The sequence below is a fragment of the Staurois parvus genome, unplaced genomic scaffold (assembly GCF_062004578.1).
Source record: "Staurois parvus isolate SC_StPar_1 unplaced genomic scaffold, SC_StPar_1.0 ptg000564l, whole genome shotgun sequence".
NCBI lineage: Eukaryota > Metazoa > Chordata > Amphibia > Anura > Ranidae > Staurois > Staurois parvus.
In genome coordinates this window covers 9,855,343-9,875,784 of record NW_028318360.1, presented here as the reverse complement: position 1 = coordinate 9,875,784, position 20,442 = coordinate 9,855,343, and the positions used below count along the sequence as shown (strand labels likewise).

The window sequence follows — 20,442 nt, the reverse complement described above, 5'->3', positions numbered from 1 at the left end:
TGTGTGGAAGGGGGCAGCCATGGTTTACACCCAGCTAAAGGCAGGTATTGTATACTTTATAAATATGATAAAACCCATAATTTAATTTTCAATTTTATTAACCTGATTCAATTAAATTTGTATTCAGACAATTAACTTCTGACTTGGCACTTAAGTCGTGACCTTTTAACATATCTCCTTTTGTTCATCTGCATTACATGGGGGATGTGGTGATTACTGGTTTACTGAAAAAAGGTAAGTTGCGATAAAAAAAATTACATTTTTTGTCTCTATAGCTAAGGAACATCCCGAGAGATTTCGGAAAACATGGACATGTTGGAGTCATTTCAAATCCACTTCTACTTATCACAGAATAGTAAATGATCAATCTAGATCCCCGGATTGAGTTTCCTTGGGAAATACCCGGTTCATCGAAGACGTTTTTATCGCACGTAAAGATAGGCTGTAGTGCTATATCATGATATGTTTTATGGGGTTTCTGATCTATGTGTTACCCCACTGTCTGATCTTGCACGTAACATATACTAAGCTATATTATTTTTCCGGCTCGGCTAATACTCGGGGAGGTGACCCAGTTTAACTTTTTATTGCCTATATACGCCACTGTCACTCAACCCATTCCCCCCCCCCCCACATTTTTTTTTTATCTGGTTTTTCTCCCACCTATTATCTCAGCCTACATCTCTTTTTCTTGCTGTTCTTCTTTCTGACCTCTCTCCTTTTTCACACCTGGTATACCACCTTATCAGTCATCCTTCACCAACCAAATAGTGCATTCACCCTCACACAGATAGGACTCACTTCATCTATATTATACACTTAAACTATAAACATGTAAACCATGACTTTAACAACATCTAATGCCTTCCAGGCTCTAATCTTCATATCACCTCATCATTATGCATTGCTGATGCTCAAGACAAGACTACATACACATTCAGTGTTGTACCTACTTTCCTCTAAGTATTCAATGGTTTGAATTGTAAGCTTGATGTATTGTTCTACACCACATTGCTTTGTATTATGGTTTACACTAAATCCTGTCTGCGAAACGGAAAGTAATGTTTCATGTCTGTGTTCTGACTGTGCTTTATAGCTGTGTATGCTCTATATCAGCGGTTCTCAACCTGGGGGTCGCGACCCCTTTGGGGGTCGAACGACGCTTCCACAGGGGTCGCCTAAGACCATCGGAAAACACATATTTCCGATGGTCTTAGGAACCGAGACACCGCTCCTCGCCGCCGCCACCGCCGTCTCCAGGTGTGGGCAGGATGACATGCCGCCCCTGTCATCTGGACACACCTCGAGATCAATCCTCGCCTGTGATTGGCCGCCGGCACTGTAGCTCAGGAGAGGCACACAGGCGGCCAATCACTGGCAAGGAGGTGGAGCTTGGAGAGGAGGAGCCGAGCGGCACCGCGAAGATCGAGCGAGTGAAGAGGAGGAGAGCGGCCGGAGAAGGAAGACATCAGACAGGTAAGTGTCGGTACCATGGGAGAGGGAGGGAGTGAGCGAGCCCAGGCTGGAGCAGGGGTCTGCAAGGTAAGTATCATTGGTGTCAGTGGGAATAGTGCCCCATCATTGGTGTCACTAATACCAATAATGGGGCACTATTCCTCCCACTGACACCAACGATGGGACACTATTCCTCCCACTGACACCAACGATGGGGCACTATTCCTCCCCCAAATGACACCAACGATGGGGCACTATTCCTCCCCCAAATGACACCAAGGATGGGGCACTATTCCTCCCCCCACTGACACCAAGGATGGGGCACTATTCCTCCCCCCACTGACACCAAGGATGGGGCACTATTCATCCCCCCACTGACACCAAGGATGGGGCACTATTCATCCCCCCACTGACACCAAGGATGGGGCACTATTCCTCCCCCCACTGACACCTATGATGGGGCACTATTCCTCCCCCCACTGATACCAATGATGGGGCACTATTCCCCCTACTGACACCTATGATGGGGCACTATTCCTCCCCCCACTGATACCAATGATGGGGCACTATTCCCCCTACTGACACCTATGATGGGGCACTATTCCTCCCCCCACTGATACCAATGATGGGGCACTATTCCCCCTACTGACACCTATGATGGGGCACTATTCCTCCCCCCACTGACACCTATGATGGGGCACTATTCCTCCCCCCACTGACACCAATGATGGGGCACTATTCCTCCTCCCACTGATACCAATGATGGAGCACTATTCCTCCTCCCACTGACACCAATGATGGAGCACTATTCCTCCCACCGACACCAATGATGGAGCACTATTCCTCCCACCGATACCAATGATGGGGCACTATTCCTCCCCCAAATGACACCAAGGATGGGGCACTATTCCTCCCCCCACTGACACCAAGGATGGGGCACTATTCCTCCCCCCACTGACACCAAGGATGGGGCACTATTCATCCCCCCACTGACACCAAGGATGGGGCACTATTCCTCCCCCCACCGATACCTATGATGGGGCACTATTCCTCCCCCCACTGATACCAATGATGGGGCACTATTCCCCCTACTGACACCTATGATGGGGCACTATTCCTCCCCCCACTGACACCTATGATGGGGCACTATTCCTCCCCCCACTGACACCAATGATGGGGCACTATTCCTCCTCCCACTGATACCAATGATGGAGCACTATTCCTCCTCCCACTGACACCAATGATGGAGCACTATTCCTCCCACCGACACCAATGATGGAGCACTATTCCTCCCACCGATACCAATGATGGGGCACTATTCCTCCCACTGATACCAATGATGGGGCACTATTCCTCCCACTGATACCAATGATGGGGCACTATTCCTCCCACTGACACCAATGATGGGGCACTATTCCTCCCACTGACACCAATGATGGGGCTCTATTCCTCCCACTGACACCAATGATGGGGCTCTATTCCTCCCACTGACACCAATGACGGGGCACTATTCCTCCCACCGACACCAATGACGGGGCACTATTCCTCCCACCGACACCAATGACGGGGCACTATTCCTCCCACCGACACCAATGACGGGGCACTATTCCTCCCACCGACACCAATGACGGGGCACTATTCCTCCCACCGACACCAATGACGGGGCACTATTCCTCCCACCGACACCAATGACGGGGCACTATTCCTCCCACTGACACCAATGAAGGGGCACTATTCCTCCCACTGACACCAATGATGGGGCACTATTCCTCCCACTGACACCAATGACGGGGCACTATTCCTCCCACTGATACCAATGATGGGGCACTATTCCTCCTACTGCAAAATTACAGTTATGAAGTAGCAACGAAAATAATTTTATGGTTGGGGGTCACCACAACATGAGGAACTGTATTATGGGGTCGCGGTGTTAGAAAGGTTGAGAACCACTGCTCTATATGCTATCTTGTCTATTCTTATATTAATAAAATATTTTTTGAAAAAAAAAAAATTACATTTTTTGTAATCCTTTAAGTGGTGTAATTTATGCCCTGTGCTTATTTTCTGCCCTGCTTCATGGAGTTCTCCTAAAGCAGGGGTAGGCAACCTTTGAGTATGGACAACATTGAAGAAATCAAAGATCTATTTAAAAAGAAATTATCTAGCAAGCCCCCCATAAAAAGTTAACACAGCATGAAGAAAACCTAAAAAAAAATCTACTAAAACTAATGTCACTGTAAAAATATAAAAACTTAGCCTATTGTAAAAGTTAGCTTCAGTGAGAAACTCGGTGTTCACTTTCATTCACAATTTTTTTCATGTCTGGGGAGTAATTGGTCACCCCCACAAGTCTAATGCCAAAGTTTCTTATGAAATCAGAACATCTGGTTCTGCAGGATGATATTCTTGACTAGTTTCAGGCCTGGCTATCTGCACTGATTTCTGGCCAGTACACGTAGTATGTAGGGCAGCATACAGAGGTCAATAGGATAAAGAGCAGTGTACAGAGGTCATTAGGATGTAGGAAATTTTACAGAGGTCAGTAATATGTAGGGCAGTGTGCAGGGGTCAGTAGGATGTAGGGCAGTGTACAGAGGTCAGTAGGATGTAGGGCAGTGTACAGAGGACAGTAGGGTGTAGGGCAGTGCACAGAGGTCAGTAGGATGTAGGGCAGTGCACAGAGGTCAGTATGATGTAGGGTAGTGTACAGGGATCAGTAGTTTGTAGGGCAGTGTACAGAGGTCAGTAGGGTGTAAGGCAGTGCACACAGTTCAGTAGTATGTAGGAAATTGTACAGAGGTCAGTAATATGTAAGGCAGTGTACAGAGGTCAGTAGGATGTAGAGCAGTGTTCAAAGACCAGTAATATGTAGGGCAGGGTACAGAGGTCAGTAGGATGTAGAGCAGTGTACAAAGGCCAGTAATATGTAGGGCGGTGTACAGAGGTCAGTAGGGTGTAGGGCAGTGCACAGAAGTCAGTAGGGTGTAGGGCAGTGTACAGAGGTCAGTAGTATGTAGGGCAGTGTACAGAGGTCAGTAGGGTGTAGGGTAGTGTACAGAGGTCAGTAGGATGTAGGGCAGTGCACAGAGGTCAGTAGGGTGTAGGGCAGCGTACAGAGGTCAGTAGGATGTAGGAAATTGTACAGATGTCAGTAGGATGTAGGAAATTATACAGAGGTCAGTAATATGTAGTGCAGTGTACAGAGGTCAGTAGGATGTAGAGCAGTGTACAGAGGTCAGTAGGATGTAGAGCAGTGTTCAAAGGCCAGTAATATGTAGGGCAGGGTACAGAGGTCAGTATGATGTAGGGCAGCGTTCAGGGGTCAGTAGTTTGTAGGACAGGAGAGCATGGTGCAGGGGGATCCATAGAGCATGGTTCGAAGGTTCAGAAGGGCACTGCAGGGGGTCCGGAGAGCACAGTACTGGGGAGTCAGCAGAGCAGAGTACTGGAGGTTAGGAGAGCACGGTACTGGGGGGTCAGCAGAGCAGAGTACTGGATGTTAGGAGAGCACGGTACTGGGGGGTCAGCAGAGCAGAGTACTGGAGGTTAGGAGAGCACGGTACTGGGAGATTAGGAGGGAACAATACAGGGGGTATCAAAAAGGCTGGGGTTTCAAGAGGACATGGCATTGGGGGGACAGGAGGGCATGGTGCTAGGGGTCAGGAGGGAATGGTACTGTGGGGTCAGGTGAGCATTGTGCTGGGGCATCAGGAGTGCTAGAGTGTTAGGAGGGCTCAGACGTTGTTTTGTAATGCAGAGTGGTGCAGGGAAGGTGCAGTGGCACTGATCCCTGCCGCCAAACCTCTCCTACATGGTATCACTTGAATTGGGGAGGAGGGCCGGAGGTTATGAGCATATGAGCACACAACAGAGGAAGAGCCGCATGTAAGGGGCAGGGACTGCCTCTGCAGCATTGAATTGGGTGAGTATGCGTATTGGCTGCTCTTGAGCTCCGGGGAAAAAGACCAGGTCGGCAACAGGGGGATGACTTTGTAATCTATCTGTCACCTGTTGGCGGTCGACAGGTAGCTCGTGGTTGATGGGTTGTCAACCCCCACCCTAAAGGTTGTCCTGATGTTATATTATTTTTATTATACAGTGTTTATATAGCGCTAAAAGGTTTGCTCAGCGCTGTACATTATAATGGGTAACAGAACATGAGACAATACAGTGACAGAACAAAACATGAGGTGTTCAAGGGCCCTGCTCTTTCGAGCTTACAATCAAGGAGGGAGAGGATAGTGGTACAGGAGGAAGTGGCTGTGGGGGATGGAGTGGTAGGAGGAGTGGAGGAGATCGGATGTTAGGTGAGGGCGGGGTAGGTTTCCCTGAAGAGATGGGTTTTCAGGGTGCACCTAAAGGTAAGGAGGGTAGGTGACAGTCTGATGGATTGGGGTAGTGAGTTCCAGAGGATGGGGGAAGTCCTGCAGTTGGGCGTGGGAGGAGGAGACCATGGAGCTAGAAAGTAGGAGGTCTTGTGAGGAGCGAAGAGTACGGGTTGGGTGGTATTTGGGTATCAGGCCGTTGAGGTAGTTTGGAGCAGCGTTATGAATGACTTTGTATGTCTGTGTTAGTAGTTTGAATTTTATGCGTTGGGCAATTGGGAGCCAATGGAGGGAATGACAGAGGGGGATGGTAGATGCGGAGTGGTTGGTAAGGTGGATGAGTCTGGCTGCTGAGTTCAGGATAGACTGAAGCGGGGATAGTCTGTGATGAGGTAGGCCGGTGAGAAGGGAGCTGCAGTAGTCCAGACGTGAGATAATAAGGGAGTGAACGAGTTGTTTAGTAGTGTCTGGGGTTAGGAACAAACGTATTTTGGAGATGTTGTGGAGGTGGAGCCTGCATGAGTTTGCCAATGATTGGACATGGGGTTGGAAGGACAGGTTTGAGTCTAGAGTGACACCTAGGACTTTGGCTTGCGGGGTGGGACTGATGGTGGCGTTGTTGGTCGCGATGGAGAGGGTGGGGGGCACGGGCTGGGAGGAAAATCAGGAGCTCGGTTTTGGAAAAGTTCAATTTGAGGAAATGGAGCGACATCCAGTCTGATATGTCGTTCAGTAGGTGGGTGATACGGGCGGAGACTGAAGGGGTGAGGCGAGGGGTGGAGAGGTAAATTTACGTGTCATCGGCGTAGAGGTGATATTTGAAGCCGTGAACTATATAGAAATGATGTGTATTGTTCACAAACACTGATCCAGGACTCATTCTCTTGTTATGATTAAGAGCTCTTTCAGTTTGTAACTTGTAGTTTCCTTTGCATTGCTGGATCTTGCTTTAATGCCGTTTACAACAATGCCTCTAATAAGTAGTTTTTAACAATAAAGGAAGGCAGAAGTAAATAATGTAGTTTTCACTGAATTGGGGATTTTGTAGAGTTTCTATTAGCATATCACCATACCTGGAATAGCTTTTCCATTGGGATCCTGCCATAGAAAATGCTTTTCTTCCAGTTCTTGGTGCACTCTTTTCCTCCATATTTTTCAAACTTGATCACAGTAAACATTTTTCCGTCGCATTTGATGCATTTGTCAATACTGGGTTCTACATATTGGAAACAGGAAGACACACAGATAACAATGACGCTTTTCTCCCTTTTTTTTCTGCTTATCTTCCAAGATGGATCAGATCAATTCTGATTGGGCAGTGCCAGCACAGAGAAACTCTCTGTTCCTGCTGCTTAAAACTGACTTCCTGGCTTTGTTTGTTCTCCACGTTCCCACTGTATGTAGGAATGTAGATACCTTCTCTTGCTCCCTCCTGATGACCTGTGGGATGTGTAGTGAGCATAGAGCAGTCTACTTGACCACAACTAACACGCATTGCTTGTTTCAAACAAACAGAAGTGAGGGGGAAATAGATTACAGGGCCACTAAGTAAAGATGTGTATGGATTATTTTTGGAGAGTAAGGATATTGTATAGTGTCATTTTCGGTATTAAAGGCAATGCGGCAGCATACTACCCAGCCCACTAGAAATGTGCATGACGGATGGAAAAATTTGTTTTGTTTCAGATTCGTTCGTTAAGTTAATAAATTCATTTAGTCATATTCGTTATGTTAGACTGATTCATTTCCTGATATTGTTTTGTATATTCAAATTCGTTTTGTATGTTCGTTATTTTCGAATTGATTCAAAAATTGAAATTCAAATACTAAATTTGAATTCGAAATTCTAATTAGAATTTTGGACGATGGCTATATTTATTATATTTTATTCTATCATATTTTCTTCCACTCTATTTTTTGTTCTATTTTTTTATTGTCTACTCTATTCTGTTCTTTTATCCTCTATTCTTTTCTAGTCTATTTTACTCTATTTTATTCTTTTACATTATATTCTTTTCTTTTCTATTCCTTTACTTTATATTCTTTTGTATTCTAATCTATTCTGTTTTATTGTATTCTGTTCTGTTTTATTCTATTCTAATCTATTCTATTATATTCTATTCTAATCTTTCTTATTCTATTTTATAAGACAGCCTGAGTAGGAATCATCATCTTATTTCACTTTTATACTTTACTGTATTTATTGCAATATGTTTCCATTTTGAATTCAAATTCATTTTCAAATTCGGATAATTTTTTTTTTTATACTTTATTTCTACTGCATTGAAATTCGTTACTATTGTGATTTGGAAATTCGGATACATCCGAATCTCCGAATAATGAAAATGTTGTCCAAATTTTGATCCATAACTAAACTAATTGCACACCTCTACACTCCGGTCATTTAAAAAAAAAATAGATATGCTATAACTGGGAAGTACCAGAAAATGTAGAATTTGGGATAGTACTGAACATTTTTAGGCAGTGTTAGCTGAGACCCAGTAGAAACCCATTCACTGCTACATGTCACTTAGGGATCTATTTATAAAAGAAAGTCTCCAGCATTCATACAGCTGTCACAAATAATCCTCATAATTTGCCTAATAGACTTATTTCCTATGAAAGCTCTATCTAGGGCCATAATGAAGTATTTTCCTGAAATACCTCAATCAGGAAAACTCTGCATTATGGACACTAGATGGAGCTGATGATCATGGGAAAAAAAATGCATTAGGCAAATTATAGAGAATATTCATGACAGATGTGCAAAAGTTTAAGACATTCGCATAGTATTTAAAAAAAATGATTAGACCCCTTAATGTGCACATTTCAACATATATTCTTATTTATCTCTCTGGACCTGTAGGTCTTTCTACAGATATAAACAGATCTATGCACAGGGAATGTGTGCAGCTAATACTTCTGATGAGTTCAAGGGAGAAAATTTAGCTTTTCTTTCAGTGAGATCATCAAAACAATTTAGAGTTTTAACAAATAATAAATCATGAATAAAATGGGCATCGGTAAGTATTTAGGTTATTTAAAAACATAATGAAGTGGCACAGGAGGTCTTAGACCCTGCAGAGTGGCATAGACTGGCACAAAGAGCTGCAAAATCTATTATAAACACTTCCCTAATAGAGGCCAATTGCAAAGTACTAATGAGATGGTACATGGTCCCCGCTAGAATTGCCCAGTTGGCTCCAGGAGCCTCCTCTCTGTGTTTTTGAGGGTGCGTCCAAGAGGGAACTGTGTATCGTGTATAGTGGGTGTGCCCAAAAGTTCGCAGATTCTGGATCCACACCTACAATTATATCTGTTCCCTCACAGGGACTAATCTTACTAAGTCCACACGACATTCCCCCCCCTTACACCCTGTGGTGGGAGCCCCGAGACCCATCAACACCTCATAGTTTTAATTTTTACAGCAGCTAGAATAACCATTGCAAGATTTTGGAAATCTCATGCGCTAACTTGTGACCGCTTATAGAATAAATTGTCCTGGATAATGCTAAATGCCTCGTTGCCAATGTGCAGGACAAGCTGCCCCGATTTCAAAAATTCTGGGACCCCTGGATCACTTACCTGATGGGGCCTGCCTCGTCCAATTTGAGGCAAACTTCTTATTGCTATAGGGGAGGCTCGCTGTTTCTTTTTCTTTTCTTCTTTTACCTCTTACCTCTTTCCTACTTTGTCCTCTTCCCTTTTCTCAACTTAATAAACTTTTTGATAGTTTGAGGAGAGATGTTGGATCGCTGGTTGGTTGTCATGGATCCTACTCCCTATTTGAAGGCTGTGTATGCCAACACAAAAACTAGCTACTGTGATCAACCAAGGGCTGGGGCGACCCCTCATCCTAGCTGAGAGCAATCCCTGGTCATGCAGCTCCTCTTTGGATCATGTTTAATTTTTTGTTATCAGGGAATATAGTCACATCCCAAAATTCCTTTACAGCAGTACCCTTGTGATCAGTGATGTATGTCAATAACACTATCATGTACCAGCACTTTGCTTTACTGCTTTATACTTGTATATTTTATGTCCTTAATAAAAATGATTGGAAAAGAAAAACATAATGAAGCGTTTCCAGAACATTTACTCTTGATCAGGGCTATTGATAAGCCTGCATGGTGGCACAGCCCCATCAGTTCTCAGGGAGGCCCAGGAACCTGATGAACAGGAGGGCTTATAGTTGAAACTGATCCTTATGTGTCTCCTCCTGAAGTGCAACTGGCTTCTCCTCCTCCCCCAAGGGAAACTGGTTCCTGTATCCCCAAGAGTGGGTGAGAAGCCACTAGCTAAAACCCACTACACCCTATTAAAGAGGAATAGTATTGTTTTCTTGGGACACAGTCCAGGTACCTATGCTATGGTATGAAGGAACTTTATCTGGGGACTCCAGCAACAGCTTTGGGCCCCAATGTGCTGGCCAGCAGGGAAGGATTTAAAAAAGATAGCTGGACCATTGTCATAGCTTTGCCCTCTAGACAGGACCTTCCATAGGGATTAGGGGTCATTTAATGGTCTGCTTGTTTAATAGCAATTTTATACATTCATTTACAATGGTTTCACATACTTGAAGTGTTTATTGCCATTTTCCATTCATTGTTTTCTGAATTATTGTTGCAATAAATATTCCTTCCCAGCCTTGGTGTGTCAGAGGGTTTGGCATTGCTGGGAAGGTCGAGAATCTGGGACCAAAGATCCTAATCAACAGCGGCTCCTGTAAGTGCTATATAAAGGAGTAGTTATTACACCAGAGAGAACACCATTCTAAAACATTTACCTCCATCCCAGTGTTCTCTCATGAAGGTCCCCTTCTTGTCACCACATCTCACAGGAAATTCATCATTGAAGATTTGTTTGGGATACTCCAGTCTGACTTTAACATTCTTAGCATCTGTATTAAAGTAGGATATGGAATAACAATGGTCATTTTTATTGCTTAAATAATGCTATATAGTGCTTTAATAGTGCTATATAAGGACACGAAATTAAAAAAATCAAGTAAATATATTGGTATGTTCATAACACTCCCCTCCCCCCTCTCTACATTACACTTATACAAGTAGGCCATGCACATTGTTTCTTTTGCTCCCAGGTACTTTGATCAAATTGTCCTTGTAAGGGGTTTTGATGTAGGCCTTAATTTTCATAGTATCAATACAGCATAATTTTACTTGGGTATGTGTCCTATTCTGTGTCAAAGTCTACAAATGTTAATACGTGTCTGCAAGTCTATGTCCCTCCAACACAATACATCTATATTCATATTTCAGCACCCTCCTAGTTAAGCTAGGGGGAGCTAGACTCTTGATTGTCAGTGAGGAAGGCTGAGTGTAGTCAGAAGGTCAAATTGTGGTCAGGGCTGAGAGGCTCTGCAGGCCAGCCCCTCTGGAATTTCCCCCTGCTCTGGAGCTTTTGGAGGAAGGCTCTAGAGGGAGTTGGTGGATCTGAGGAGAGGCTGGTTGCACTTATGAGGGATCCTAGCCAATTCCCAACAAGAGGTTGGCAAGGGGCTAGACGCCCTCAAAAGTGTTGGAGCCTGCTCAGTTGGAGGAGAGCTTGGAAGAGAGTTTAGGTGGAAGATAGAGAGAGGAAGATCTGAGGTTGAAGGAAGGAGGCTGCGAAGAGGCCCAGTGGGATGAGGCCTACCTGCAGGCCTGGAGCTGGAAAGGAGAAAAGCTCAGAGCTCACCGCCCCCTGAGAGAGGACCACCTGTATGGTAGGGAAGGAGCAGCCCAACTGATAGGCCTGGTAGCGGTCACCAACCCACAAACGGTACAGGAGAGGATCTGAGTGAGTATACCTACACCCCCTGGGTGGATAGGGGAAGGAGCACTCTGGTTTAAAACCAGATTAGTCACCTATCAGTGACTGTTTACCTCTTAAGGTGACAGGAAACGGACACCCTGCTTAGGGATACCTCCAGATTTCTGGATAAAGAGGAGAAGTTCATCTAGGGTCTGCGGTGGTACACTAAGGAGATGTAAATAGTTCCAGGAAGTTGTCCTTAGTTTGTCAGTATCCTTTGGCATCCTGTACACCCCTAACCCTATCCCAGTTCAAATCCCCTAAATAAAACAACAAAACAAAAGCTGAAGGACTGATTTCTGAAAAGCTCTTTGTGAAAATGTATGATGCCTGGCTGTCCAGGACTATAGGGGGACACAAAACTTCTAGCAACTCCTAAGGGGGTAGTGCTACAATATTATTATAGGTTCTGTTTTAATATAAGCTTTAAATATCCCTCAACCCTTCTCCTCCATCCTTTTAGCATGGATAAACATGCATCTTAAAATAATAGCTCTGTGCTCCATGGTGTTGCTAGGCCGAAACTCAGGAGGAAAATGTCCTGCTTCTCCTGGGAATGGAACCTTTGACTGCCACAGAACTGCACACCACCATCCATACCTGCAGCATTCTATGCTTTGATGTCTTCAACAGCATTCTTTCTTGCTACTACAAAAGGGGTAGGCATGATATCTGCCCATCATACCAGGACATGTTACTTTGTGGGAAACAGGAAATGCTTACATGTAAGCTGCTAGACCAGGGGTGGGCAAACTTTTTGACTTGAGGGCCGCAATGGGTTCATATATTGGACCCGGGGGCCGGACCAAGAGTAGATGAATGATGTGTATGTGTCATCCATAGTAAGTATAGTAATATTCCCCCATAGTAAGCATAGTAATTAATCCCCCATATAGTAAGTCATCCCCCATAGTAATTCATCCCCCATAGTAATTCATCCCCCATATAGTAATTCATCCCCCATAGTAATTCATCCCCCATATAGTAATTCATCCCCCATAGTAATTCCTCCCCATATAGTAATTCATCCCCCATATAGTAATTCATCCCCCATATAGTAATTCATCCCCCATAGTAATTCATCCCCCATATAGTAATTAATCCCCCATATAGTAATTCATTCCCCATAGTAATTCACCCCCCATAGTAATTCATCCCCCTTAGTAATTCATCCCCCATATAGTAATTCATCCCCCATATAGTAATTCATCCCCCATAGTAATTCATCCCCCATAGTAATTAATCCCCCATATAGTAATTCATCCCCCATAGTAATTCATCCCCCATAGTAATTCATCCCCCATATAGTAATTCATCCCCCATAGTAATTCATCCCCCCTATAGTAATTCATCCCCCCTATAGTAATTCATTCCCCATATTAATTCATCCCCCATATTAAGTCCCCAAGTCCCCCCTGTGTGAATTCACTTACCTTTGCTCCGCGCGTTCCTCTCGCTGTGTTCCCGCGCCGTTCCGGTGTAGCATGAAAATCTGTCTCCTATGAGGATCTGTCCCCCTCGACGTATCTGCGCATGTGCCAGTTTCAGGCATTAGTAGCCGATCGGCGATCTCCGGCACATGCGCAGATACGTCGAGGGAGACAGATCCTCATAGGAGACAGATTTTCATGCTACACCGGTCTTCAGGGCGGACTGTGAGAGGAGCCTAGCGGGAGCCTAGCTCCGCGGGCTGGATTAAAAGGTCCGCCGGGCCGTATACGGCCCGCGGGCCGTAGTTTGCCCATTGCTGTGCTAGACTATGCTTAGCTCAAGTTACATGACACTACTTCTCAAATGCTGGCCTCCTCTAGGACTTGTGCAACCTCCACATTATTTATTTCAAGTACTTATATAGCGCCATCAATTTATGCAGCCCTATACATATATTGTACATTCACATCAGTCCCTAACCCTCAAGGGGCGTACAATCTAAGATCTCTAACTCACATTCATACATACACATACTAGGGCCAGTTTAGACAGGATCCAATTAACCTACCAGCATGTCTTTGGAGTGTGGGAGGACACTGGAGTACCCAGAAGAAACCCATTCAGGCACAGGGAAGGTGGTGCCGTGGTAGCAGGCAAACTCCAGGTAGGTGGTGCCATGGTTGGGATTCAAACCAATGACCCTTGTACTGCCAGGCGGAAGTGCTAACCATTTAGCCACTGTGCTACACATGAGGACCTCTGGAAGGTATTCCAATGCTAACTTAGGTGTGGTAGAACAATCAGTGCTAGATTTATACATACCTTGTGTTTCCCCTATCCCTCCTGATATACATACTCAGGGCGTTGGGCAGCTCTAGGGCTGAGCTGGGCTGGGAAAGCAATAAAAGGAGCTGCAAGTTTCTTCATGGGCCTAGGGGCTGTAAAAGGAGAAATCCTTTGCCACTCTGCACCACTCAGAACAGCCCTGTCAGGCTGTAAGACACTTAAGGTTTGATTTACTAAAACTGGAGCATTCAAAATCTTGTGCAGCTGTACATAGTAGGCTATCAGCTTCTACCTTAAACTTGTTCCGTCAAAGTGGTATCACAGATGTTTTTTTATTTTTTTTAAATACCAAACTTATTATACTTACCAGCTCTATGCAATGGTTTTGCACAGAGCAGCAGCAATTCTCTTCTTTGCGTGTTCCCATTCAACGCTTCTGGATCCTCCCCTTGAGCAGTGCTCCCATAGCAAGGCTCTTGCTATGGGGGCACTGGTACATGCTTATTCTGGAGCCCCACTCTCTGTGTCCATAAGACACAGAGCGTGACTTAGCCCAGCCTGAGCCAGTGAGGAGGCAGAGACTCGGAGGAGCCGCTGCTCTCCTGCACATCGCTGGACCAAGATGGAGCTCAGGTGAGTATTAGAGGGGGCTGGTGGGGGAAAGCTCCACATAGAAGATTTTTTACCTTCATGCATAGAATGCATAAAGGTAAAACAAGCTTCAGACTTTACTACCACTTTAAGCTGTAACAATAAAACCTGGAAAGTGATTGGTTTCTATGCAGAGTTGCACCAGATTTTGCACTCTCCAGTTTTACTGAACAGTAACCCCCACAGTAACGCAACAGCAATGGGCACCCCAGGGCAAGGCATATGTGACCTAGTGACAAAACCGTCTCTGTGAACCATAGTGTTAGGAGGAAGGGGTAGGCGGTGTGATGTTGACAAGGGAAGATACATGGACAGTGGTCAACATGCTACAGGTTGGGGTGTGGTAGCATTAGTAATTGATGCAGGAGAGGAATTAACATGGTTATGTTGATGCAGAAAACTTGGACTTGGAGATGCTAAGGTGAGATGAGCAGAAGAAAGGAGTCAGGTCACAAGCCGAGTTCGCTAACAGCCATGTAGATAGGTGCAGAAGAAGTGGCAACGTGCTGGCAGCAAGGTATAAAATCAGCAGGCAGTCACAAAATCCAGGCCAGGGTCAGCAACATAAATCAGTAGCAGAGCAGGCATAAGCAGACAAGGGGAATCCAAAGAAAAGTCAGACAGAGCCAGGTAAGTAACAGGGTCATACAAGCTTTCAGGAACATATGTCATAATGTAAAGCTGAAGATCATCCAGCAATGATACTAGGCAGGTTTATATAGGCTGCTGGGCAGCAGAATTGGGCAGCAGAATTAGTAGGCACACCTGTGCCTGCACGTACAGTATGTGTCGATTGTGCGTTCACGTGTGTTCTCCCTCGTCCAATTATACATCTATGAGTACATCTATGCACATGACAATGAGTATGGCTGGCCTTAGGTTCCTGACAGACACATTTCAAGGGTGGATCCTCTTTATCATAGAGCCAGGTGAGGCTGTTACATGATGTTAGTGCACTTTCTGTTGTCTTATACTGTACTGTTTCTGAAACAAGGGTTACATGACATTACATATTACATGTACAAACCTTTGATATGTTTCCTTGTAATATTCCTGTTGCCATCTTTAGAGATGTGGACTGTGTATTCCTGGTGTTGCACTTTTTCCAGTTTCTGCAGGAGTGAGGACTTTACACCTTTTCCAATAGAGGATGAAGCAGATTTGGATGATGCGGAATGTAAATATACATTTACAAGGTAAATAACATGCCATAATAAGTACGTGTGAAGAAAACAGTATATTGGTAGTCAGCAGTACCATGAATTCATCTTTTTTGTCATAAGAGAGGTTTCCTGTCCTAACAGAAATTGAAGGGAAATCTCTTTAACAGGCACATAGACAACAATAGTACCTGACAGAGGTTCTACCCTTACCCTGCTGTATCTAGAATATAATAGAAAGCTATGGCTAGAGTTGGGCTTTAAACTAGAATTATCATCTGTAGCATCTTACACTTGCAAAATAGAGATATGTTATTAAAAATGCAAATGTCTGGCTGGAGTAATAAGTCAGCAGCAGGTCAATGTCAGCTTTTTTTATTCTCTGGGGAAGGGAAACGTTTAGGCACCCTCAGAGTTCAGGGAGAATACAAGCATGTGTTGATTGAGACTCCACAGGGAATTAGCTGCAGACAGAAAGTGGAGCCTCGTCATTTATATATGACATGGGTGACACAAAATAAATCAAGAACTGTGATAGTGGACGTTGTAGCTTTTTACATTTCTGATAATGAGTTATCTAAGTCTTATTGTTCCTATTATAATTATAATGACATTTTACAAACCTGCATGTTTTTTCCCATCACCAATAAATTCCCAGTCATGATCTGACAGTTCAGTGTAGCATATGGGCTTTAACCTGCATTTTCTGGTTTCCTGCATCATAATGTCATCCATATCTGTAGAAAGAAGAGAGAATACTGTGTGTTATTTTCTTGTAATCAATTATTTTACCATGTAAGAAGTATATTTTACTGTATATTGGGTCCATAGCTCTTCTAGCGTGATCCCCAGCAATGTTTTTACCATCTTATGGAAAAGGGAGAACTCCTGGAAGTCGCGCATCTCTGCAAAACCCGATAAGAAGGTGTATGACACCCTCAACCCAGGCTCCAACCAGACCATGCCCCCAACACATTTCACTCCCCCTATGGAGCTTATAACTAATCTCCATGGGAGGAGTGAAATGTGTTGGGGTGAGGCCTGGTCAAAGCCTGGGCTAAGGCTGTCATACACCTTCTTATGGGGTTTTGCAGAGATGTGCAACTTCCAGGACTTCTCCCTTTTCCATTAGCTGTCTAGAGCTGGGATGAGCTCTGTCCTTGTATGCACTCCAAGCGGTTGCTACATAAAGGGACCCAGTGGAGCCTTGAGTGGCACCTGTCAATTTATTTTAGATCCCAATGTCTTTACTATGACCTACTGAATAAGATGGTCTTGAGAGCAGGGAAGCGGTTGAGGTTGAATTCCCGAAACACATAATCAAAGAAGACTTCTATTCGCCTTCTCTCCTGAATCAAGCTCAGAGCGTCATACAACACATCCTTAGCCATTCTCTTGTCGGCCTGGAGCTTCTGTCAAATAAAAGGATCATGTAAAGAATTCAACATAACAGACTTTTAGTTTTAACATTTTATTTTAGGTTACAGTTTTATAGGAACGATGCATATTTACAAAGACCCACATTTTGTGTTTAACTTTGATTCAAGCACCCCCAAAGTATGAAAACCCATTGCCAGTCCCCTGTAAATGTGGGCCTCATTCATTCCAAGTAATGCCTTCAACTTTCAAAATAACCCGAACACGCTTTTGAGAACAAGTACTAAATCATTTTTGCCAATATCATTGTCTCATTAAATATTCTTTCCCTAAAATGCTTAACCCTTAGCTTACCAGTAGCTCTAACTTAGACAAGAGTCCCATATCCTGTAGTCCATTTAAAAAGGGGAAACATTCATCAATAGCAGCACAGATGTCAGATTTGTTGTGTTCATAAAACTCCAGAAGACCTCCTGGTTTGTTGAACTCAACGTGTTGTTTCCCATTGAATAGTCCATCTTGCTCCACATTGGACTCTGTGTAGCAAACCCAGGTGAATATGTAAGCATGTTTAGAAGTAGAACATTTGATGATAAAGCAAATATATAACTGTTTTATTGCATGTTTCGACAATGTACAATTATGAGTTTTATATCTACAATAACTTTGCCAAGCTACTTTATTCTTTTTAATTATCTTAAAGAAACTCATTGACAGAAGGAAAGAGAAATTACCTTGTAAAATGGCCTGTAGGTCTGGATAAAGGGTCTGATAGCACTCCTGGAATATGTACTCAAAGACAACACTTAATTTCAAGTCTTTTTTCTCAATCAGCGAAAGACATTCATATATTACTCGAGAAACTGGCCTTCCATCTGCTTGAAGTTTCTGTAAAATTACATAGCTTGTCAAGTTGATAACACCTAGTCTCATGCATATTATTTTCTACTGAATTGCACAAATCCATTTTATACAAGTTACAATTAACACAATCTGTGAGTCACTAATGCAATGTACTAAATATTGCAACTGCCAGAACAATCACTCAATTTACCTTAAAGAGAACCAGTCAGGAGAAGGCATTTATAAGAATCTGAAATTCTACACTTAAAGTGTACCTGACCATAAGCATAACCTCCTAAATAGATGCTAGGTTAGGTAAATTTAGATCTGGCTCACTGTAATCAGTGCAGCTGCAAGTGATTAGTTAGGTCTCTTCTGTGTTTCACTGGCTGCAGAGCTGACTGTTTCCTTCTGTCTGGCTGGACATGTTCTGGAAGATAGAGAGCAAATTAACAGCTGAATATTTATGGAGCCCTGGCCAATCGCTTGGGAGAGCTGCTCAGATGGTGGCTGGGAGTATGTATAAATACTCTGAGACCTGGAACAGAAGTGTCTTGTCCCTGAGGAGCTGTTTGCCCCTTAGGCAAGCAAGTCATGTGCCTGGGGTTCATCAAGGTCCCAGCTGGGCTAGCTGGGGGGGGCTTATTTTTCTGAAAGTTGCTGGAGCTGACTGAGGGGCTTTTATGTCTGAGGATCCAGTCTGGTATCACTGGGAGTAAGTGTCTGGAAGATATTGGAAGTATCCAATTATCCAGAAACATTAATGCGTACAAGCTGGTGTGGTGAGATCCTTGAGACTGTGAGCTGTTGACATCCCTCTGGTGCTATAGAGTCAACTGCATTCAAAGGGGACATTGTGTTGAGTGTCCTGAAGAGCTCCGTCCATTAATTCCCAGTGCAAGGACTCCGCTCATATCTGTAGAATGAAGATTAATATCATCAAGCTGCTACAAACAAACTCAGTCCACTACATATTTGTGCAAGGATTTCCTCAAATTGATACGAAGCGTTACTGGATTATCCTAACTTCATGCTGCTCCTATCCAGGTTCAAGTTCTACAATTATGCATCAGAAAAGCATACCCTTAGACTGTTCTTTGAGCCAAAAGAGTGACTGTGTGCTTGGCTGTGGGGCAACTACGGGAAAAATCCTAAGGGACTTTTAATACTGTGGCTCCTACCGGGGTACGGCTACATGGGGAACATTCAAAATAATTAGTTTTGCCAAAGCAGTACCTTATATCTTGAATTTTTCTTGAAAAATAGTAGTGCACACCCTGTGCCTTGAAATCAATGGCTGTATATCTGCAGTGTGAGATCGTCTAAGACATTGCTATCTCCAGCTGCCCATAAGTTTTGGAATGAAATTTGGTTATGCCACTGTTGTGCTGCTCACTGTCCTCTCTGCTGGAGAGAAAGCTATACCTGAGGACCTGGTGTGCAAGACTTTTCTTGCTTTTACTTCATTTTGCATTTCAAGGTAGCAAAGGTCAGCAATAGCATTATACATGTTTGCTCTGTTCAGGTTTCCGTTATAGAGACTCTAATCAGTTAAAATAAGTCTCTTGCTAGCCCACCCACTGGCCCACCTATACTCACTTACCCTGTGCTTCAGTGAACTTTGTTGTAAATCCCTGATACGTCCTGGGTATGGGAGAGTATGTGATCTCCTCCCAAAACGCAGTGCTCAAGCCCAAGTAGCCACTTGCCTGACCTGAACACTGTCACATTCAACACCTCAATATCATCAACCCTGGTAAGTACTGACAGCATCTGCATGGAGCACCAACTGGGTGTGATTCCCAGATGAATGGAGTAGTGGGAGAGTGCAGGAAAAAGGGAGAATTAGTGGGTTGATGGGTAGGTCAAAGTGCATCAAACCCAAAACCAAATAATGTCATATATTGCAGCTTACATGTCCTTGGTGTGGTGGCTGCATTTATTTTCTTTTTCAAGCTTCTTTTGCTTTATTTTCACACCTTTAGAAAACATTCTAATCCTTTAACACACTTCCTGTCCCTGGGTGGCTACCTTACTCCTCCCACGTATCTATGGAGGAATCCATGGTTGCCACATTAGGCTGCTCACCTGATATTGTCTACAAACATCTCCTTATCTGTTCACCCATTTTATGGGGGTGGCAGGGCAACTGGTAGTTTACAGAAGATAGCTAGGAAGGAAGATATTCTTCTATACAGCTCACTAGGTATTTTATTAGGCATTAATTTTTGTTCTTGGGTTTAGGATACTTTGTCAGTTTGCCCTGCCAGTAGTCATCCAGAACAGTGACAGTCTCTTTAACTGCGAGAAGTTATAAGAAGTATATGAATAAAGAAAACAAAATGATCATTTTTTTTCCTCAGCAAAATATATAAACTCACCAGGGATTCTGTTTCAGATAAAATTGTCAAATCTTGCAGTCCATGTAGAAATGGGAAAAGATCTGTTACTGCCAAACAAATCTTTACTTTTTCCTCAGCAAATATCATCTGGTCATAATCCTTCTCTGTAGTGGTCTGCATACCATTCTTGTATTTACCTTGTCGGTACTCTGGTAACACAACAGCAAATAACTGTCACTCTGTTATTCCCGAAATACA

General features: G+C 43.8%; 1 protein-coding gene across 3 annotated transcripts in view; it reads right to left on the bottom strand.

Moving 5' to 3' along the window:
* Positions 1 to 20,442, bottom strand: part of LOC149450734 (nuclear body protein SP140-like protein) — a 42,512-nt gene that overhangs the window by 8,207 nt on the left and 13,863 nt on the right. For all 3 annotated transcript variants that reach the window (XM_089691588.1, XM_089691586.1, XM_089691587.1), the window contains exons 4-11: positions 20,224 to 20,393; positions 17,734 to 17,887; positions 17,354 to 17,535; positions 16,884 to 17,034; positions 16,246 to 16,359; positions 15,490 to 15,597; positions 10,567 to 10,680; positions 6,854 to 6,996 (exon numbers count right to left, since the gene is read on the bottom strand). In XM_089691588.1, coding sequence (XP_089547714.1) covers positions 6,854 to 6,996; positions 10,567 to 10,680; positions 15,490 to 15,597; positions 16,246 to 16,359; positions 16,884 to 17,034; positions 17,354 to 17,535; positions 17,734 to 17,887; positions 20,224 to 20,393 — 1,136 coding nt within the window. The remainder of the gene's footprint in view (positions 1 to 6,853; positions 6,997 to 10,566; positions 10,681 to 15,489; positions 15,598 to 16,245; positions 16,360 to 16,883; positions 17,035 to 17,353; positions 17,536 to 17,733; positions 17,888 to 20,223; positions 20,394 to 20,442) is intronic.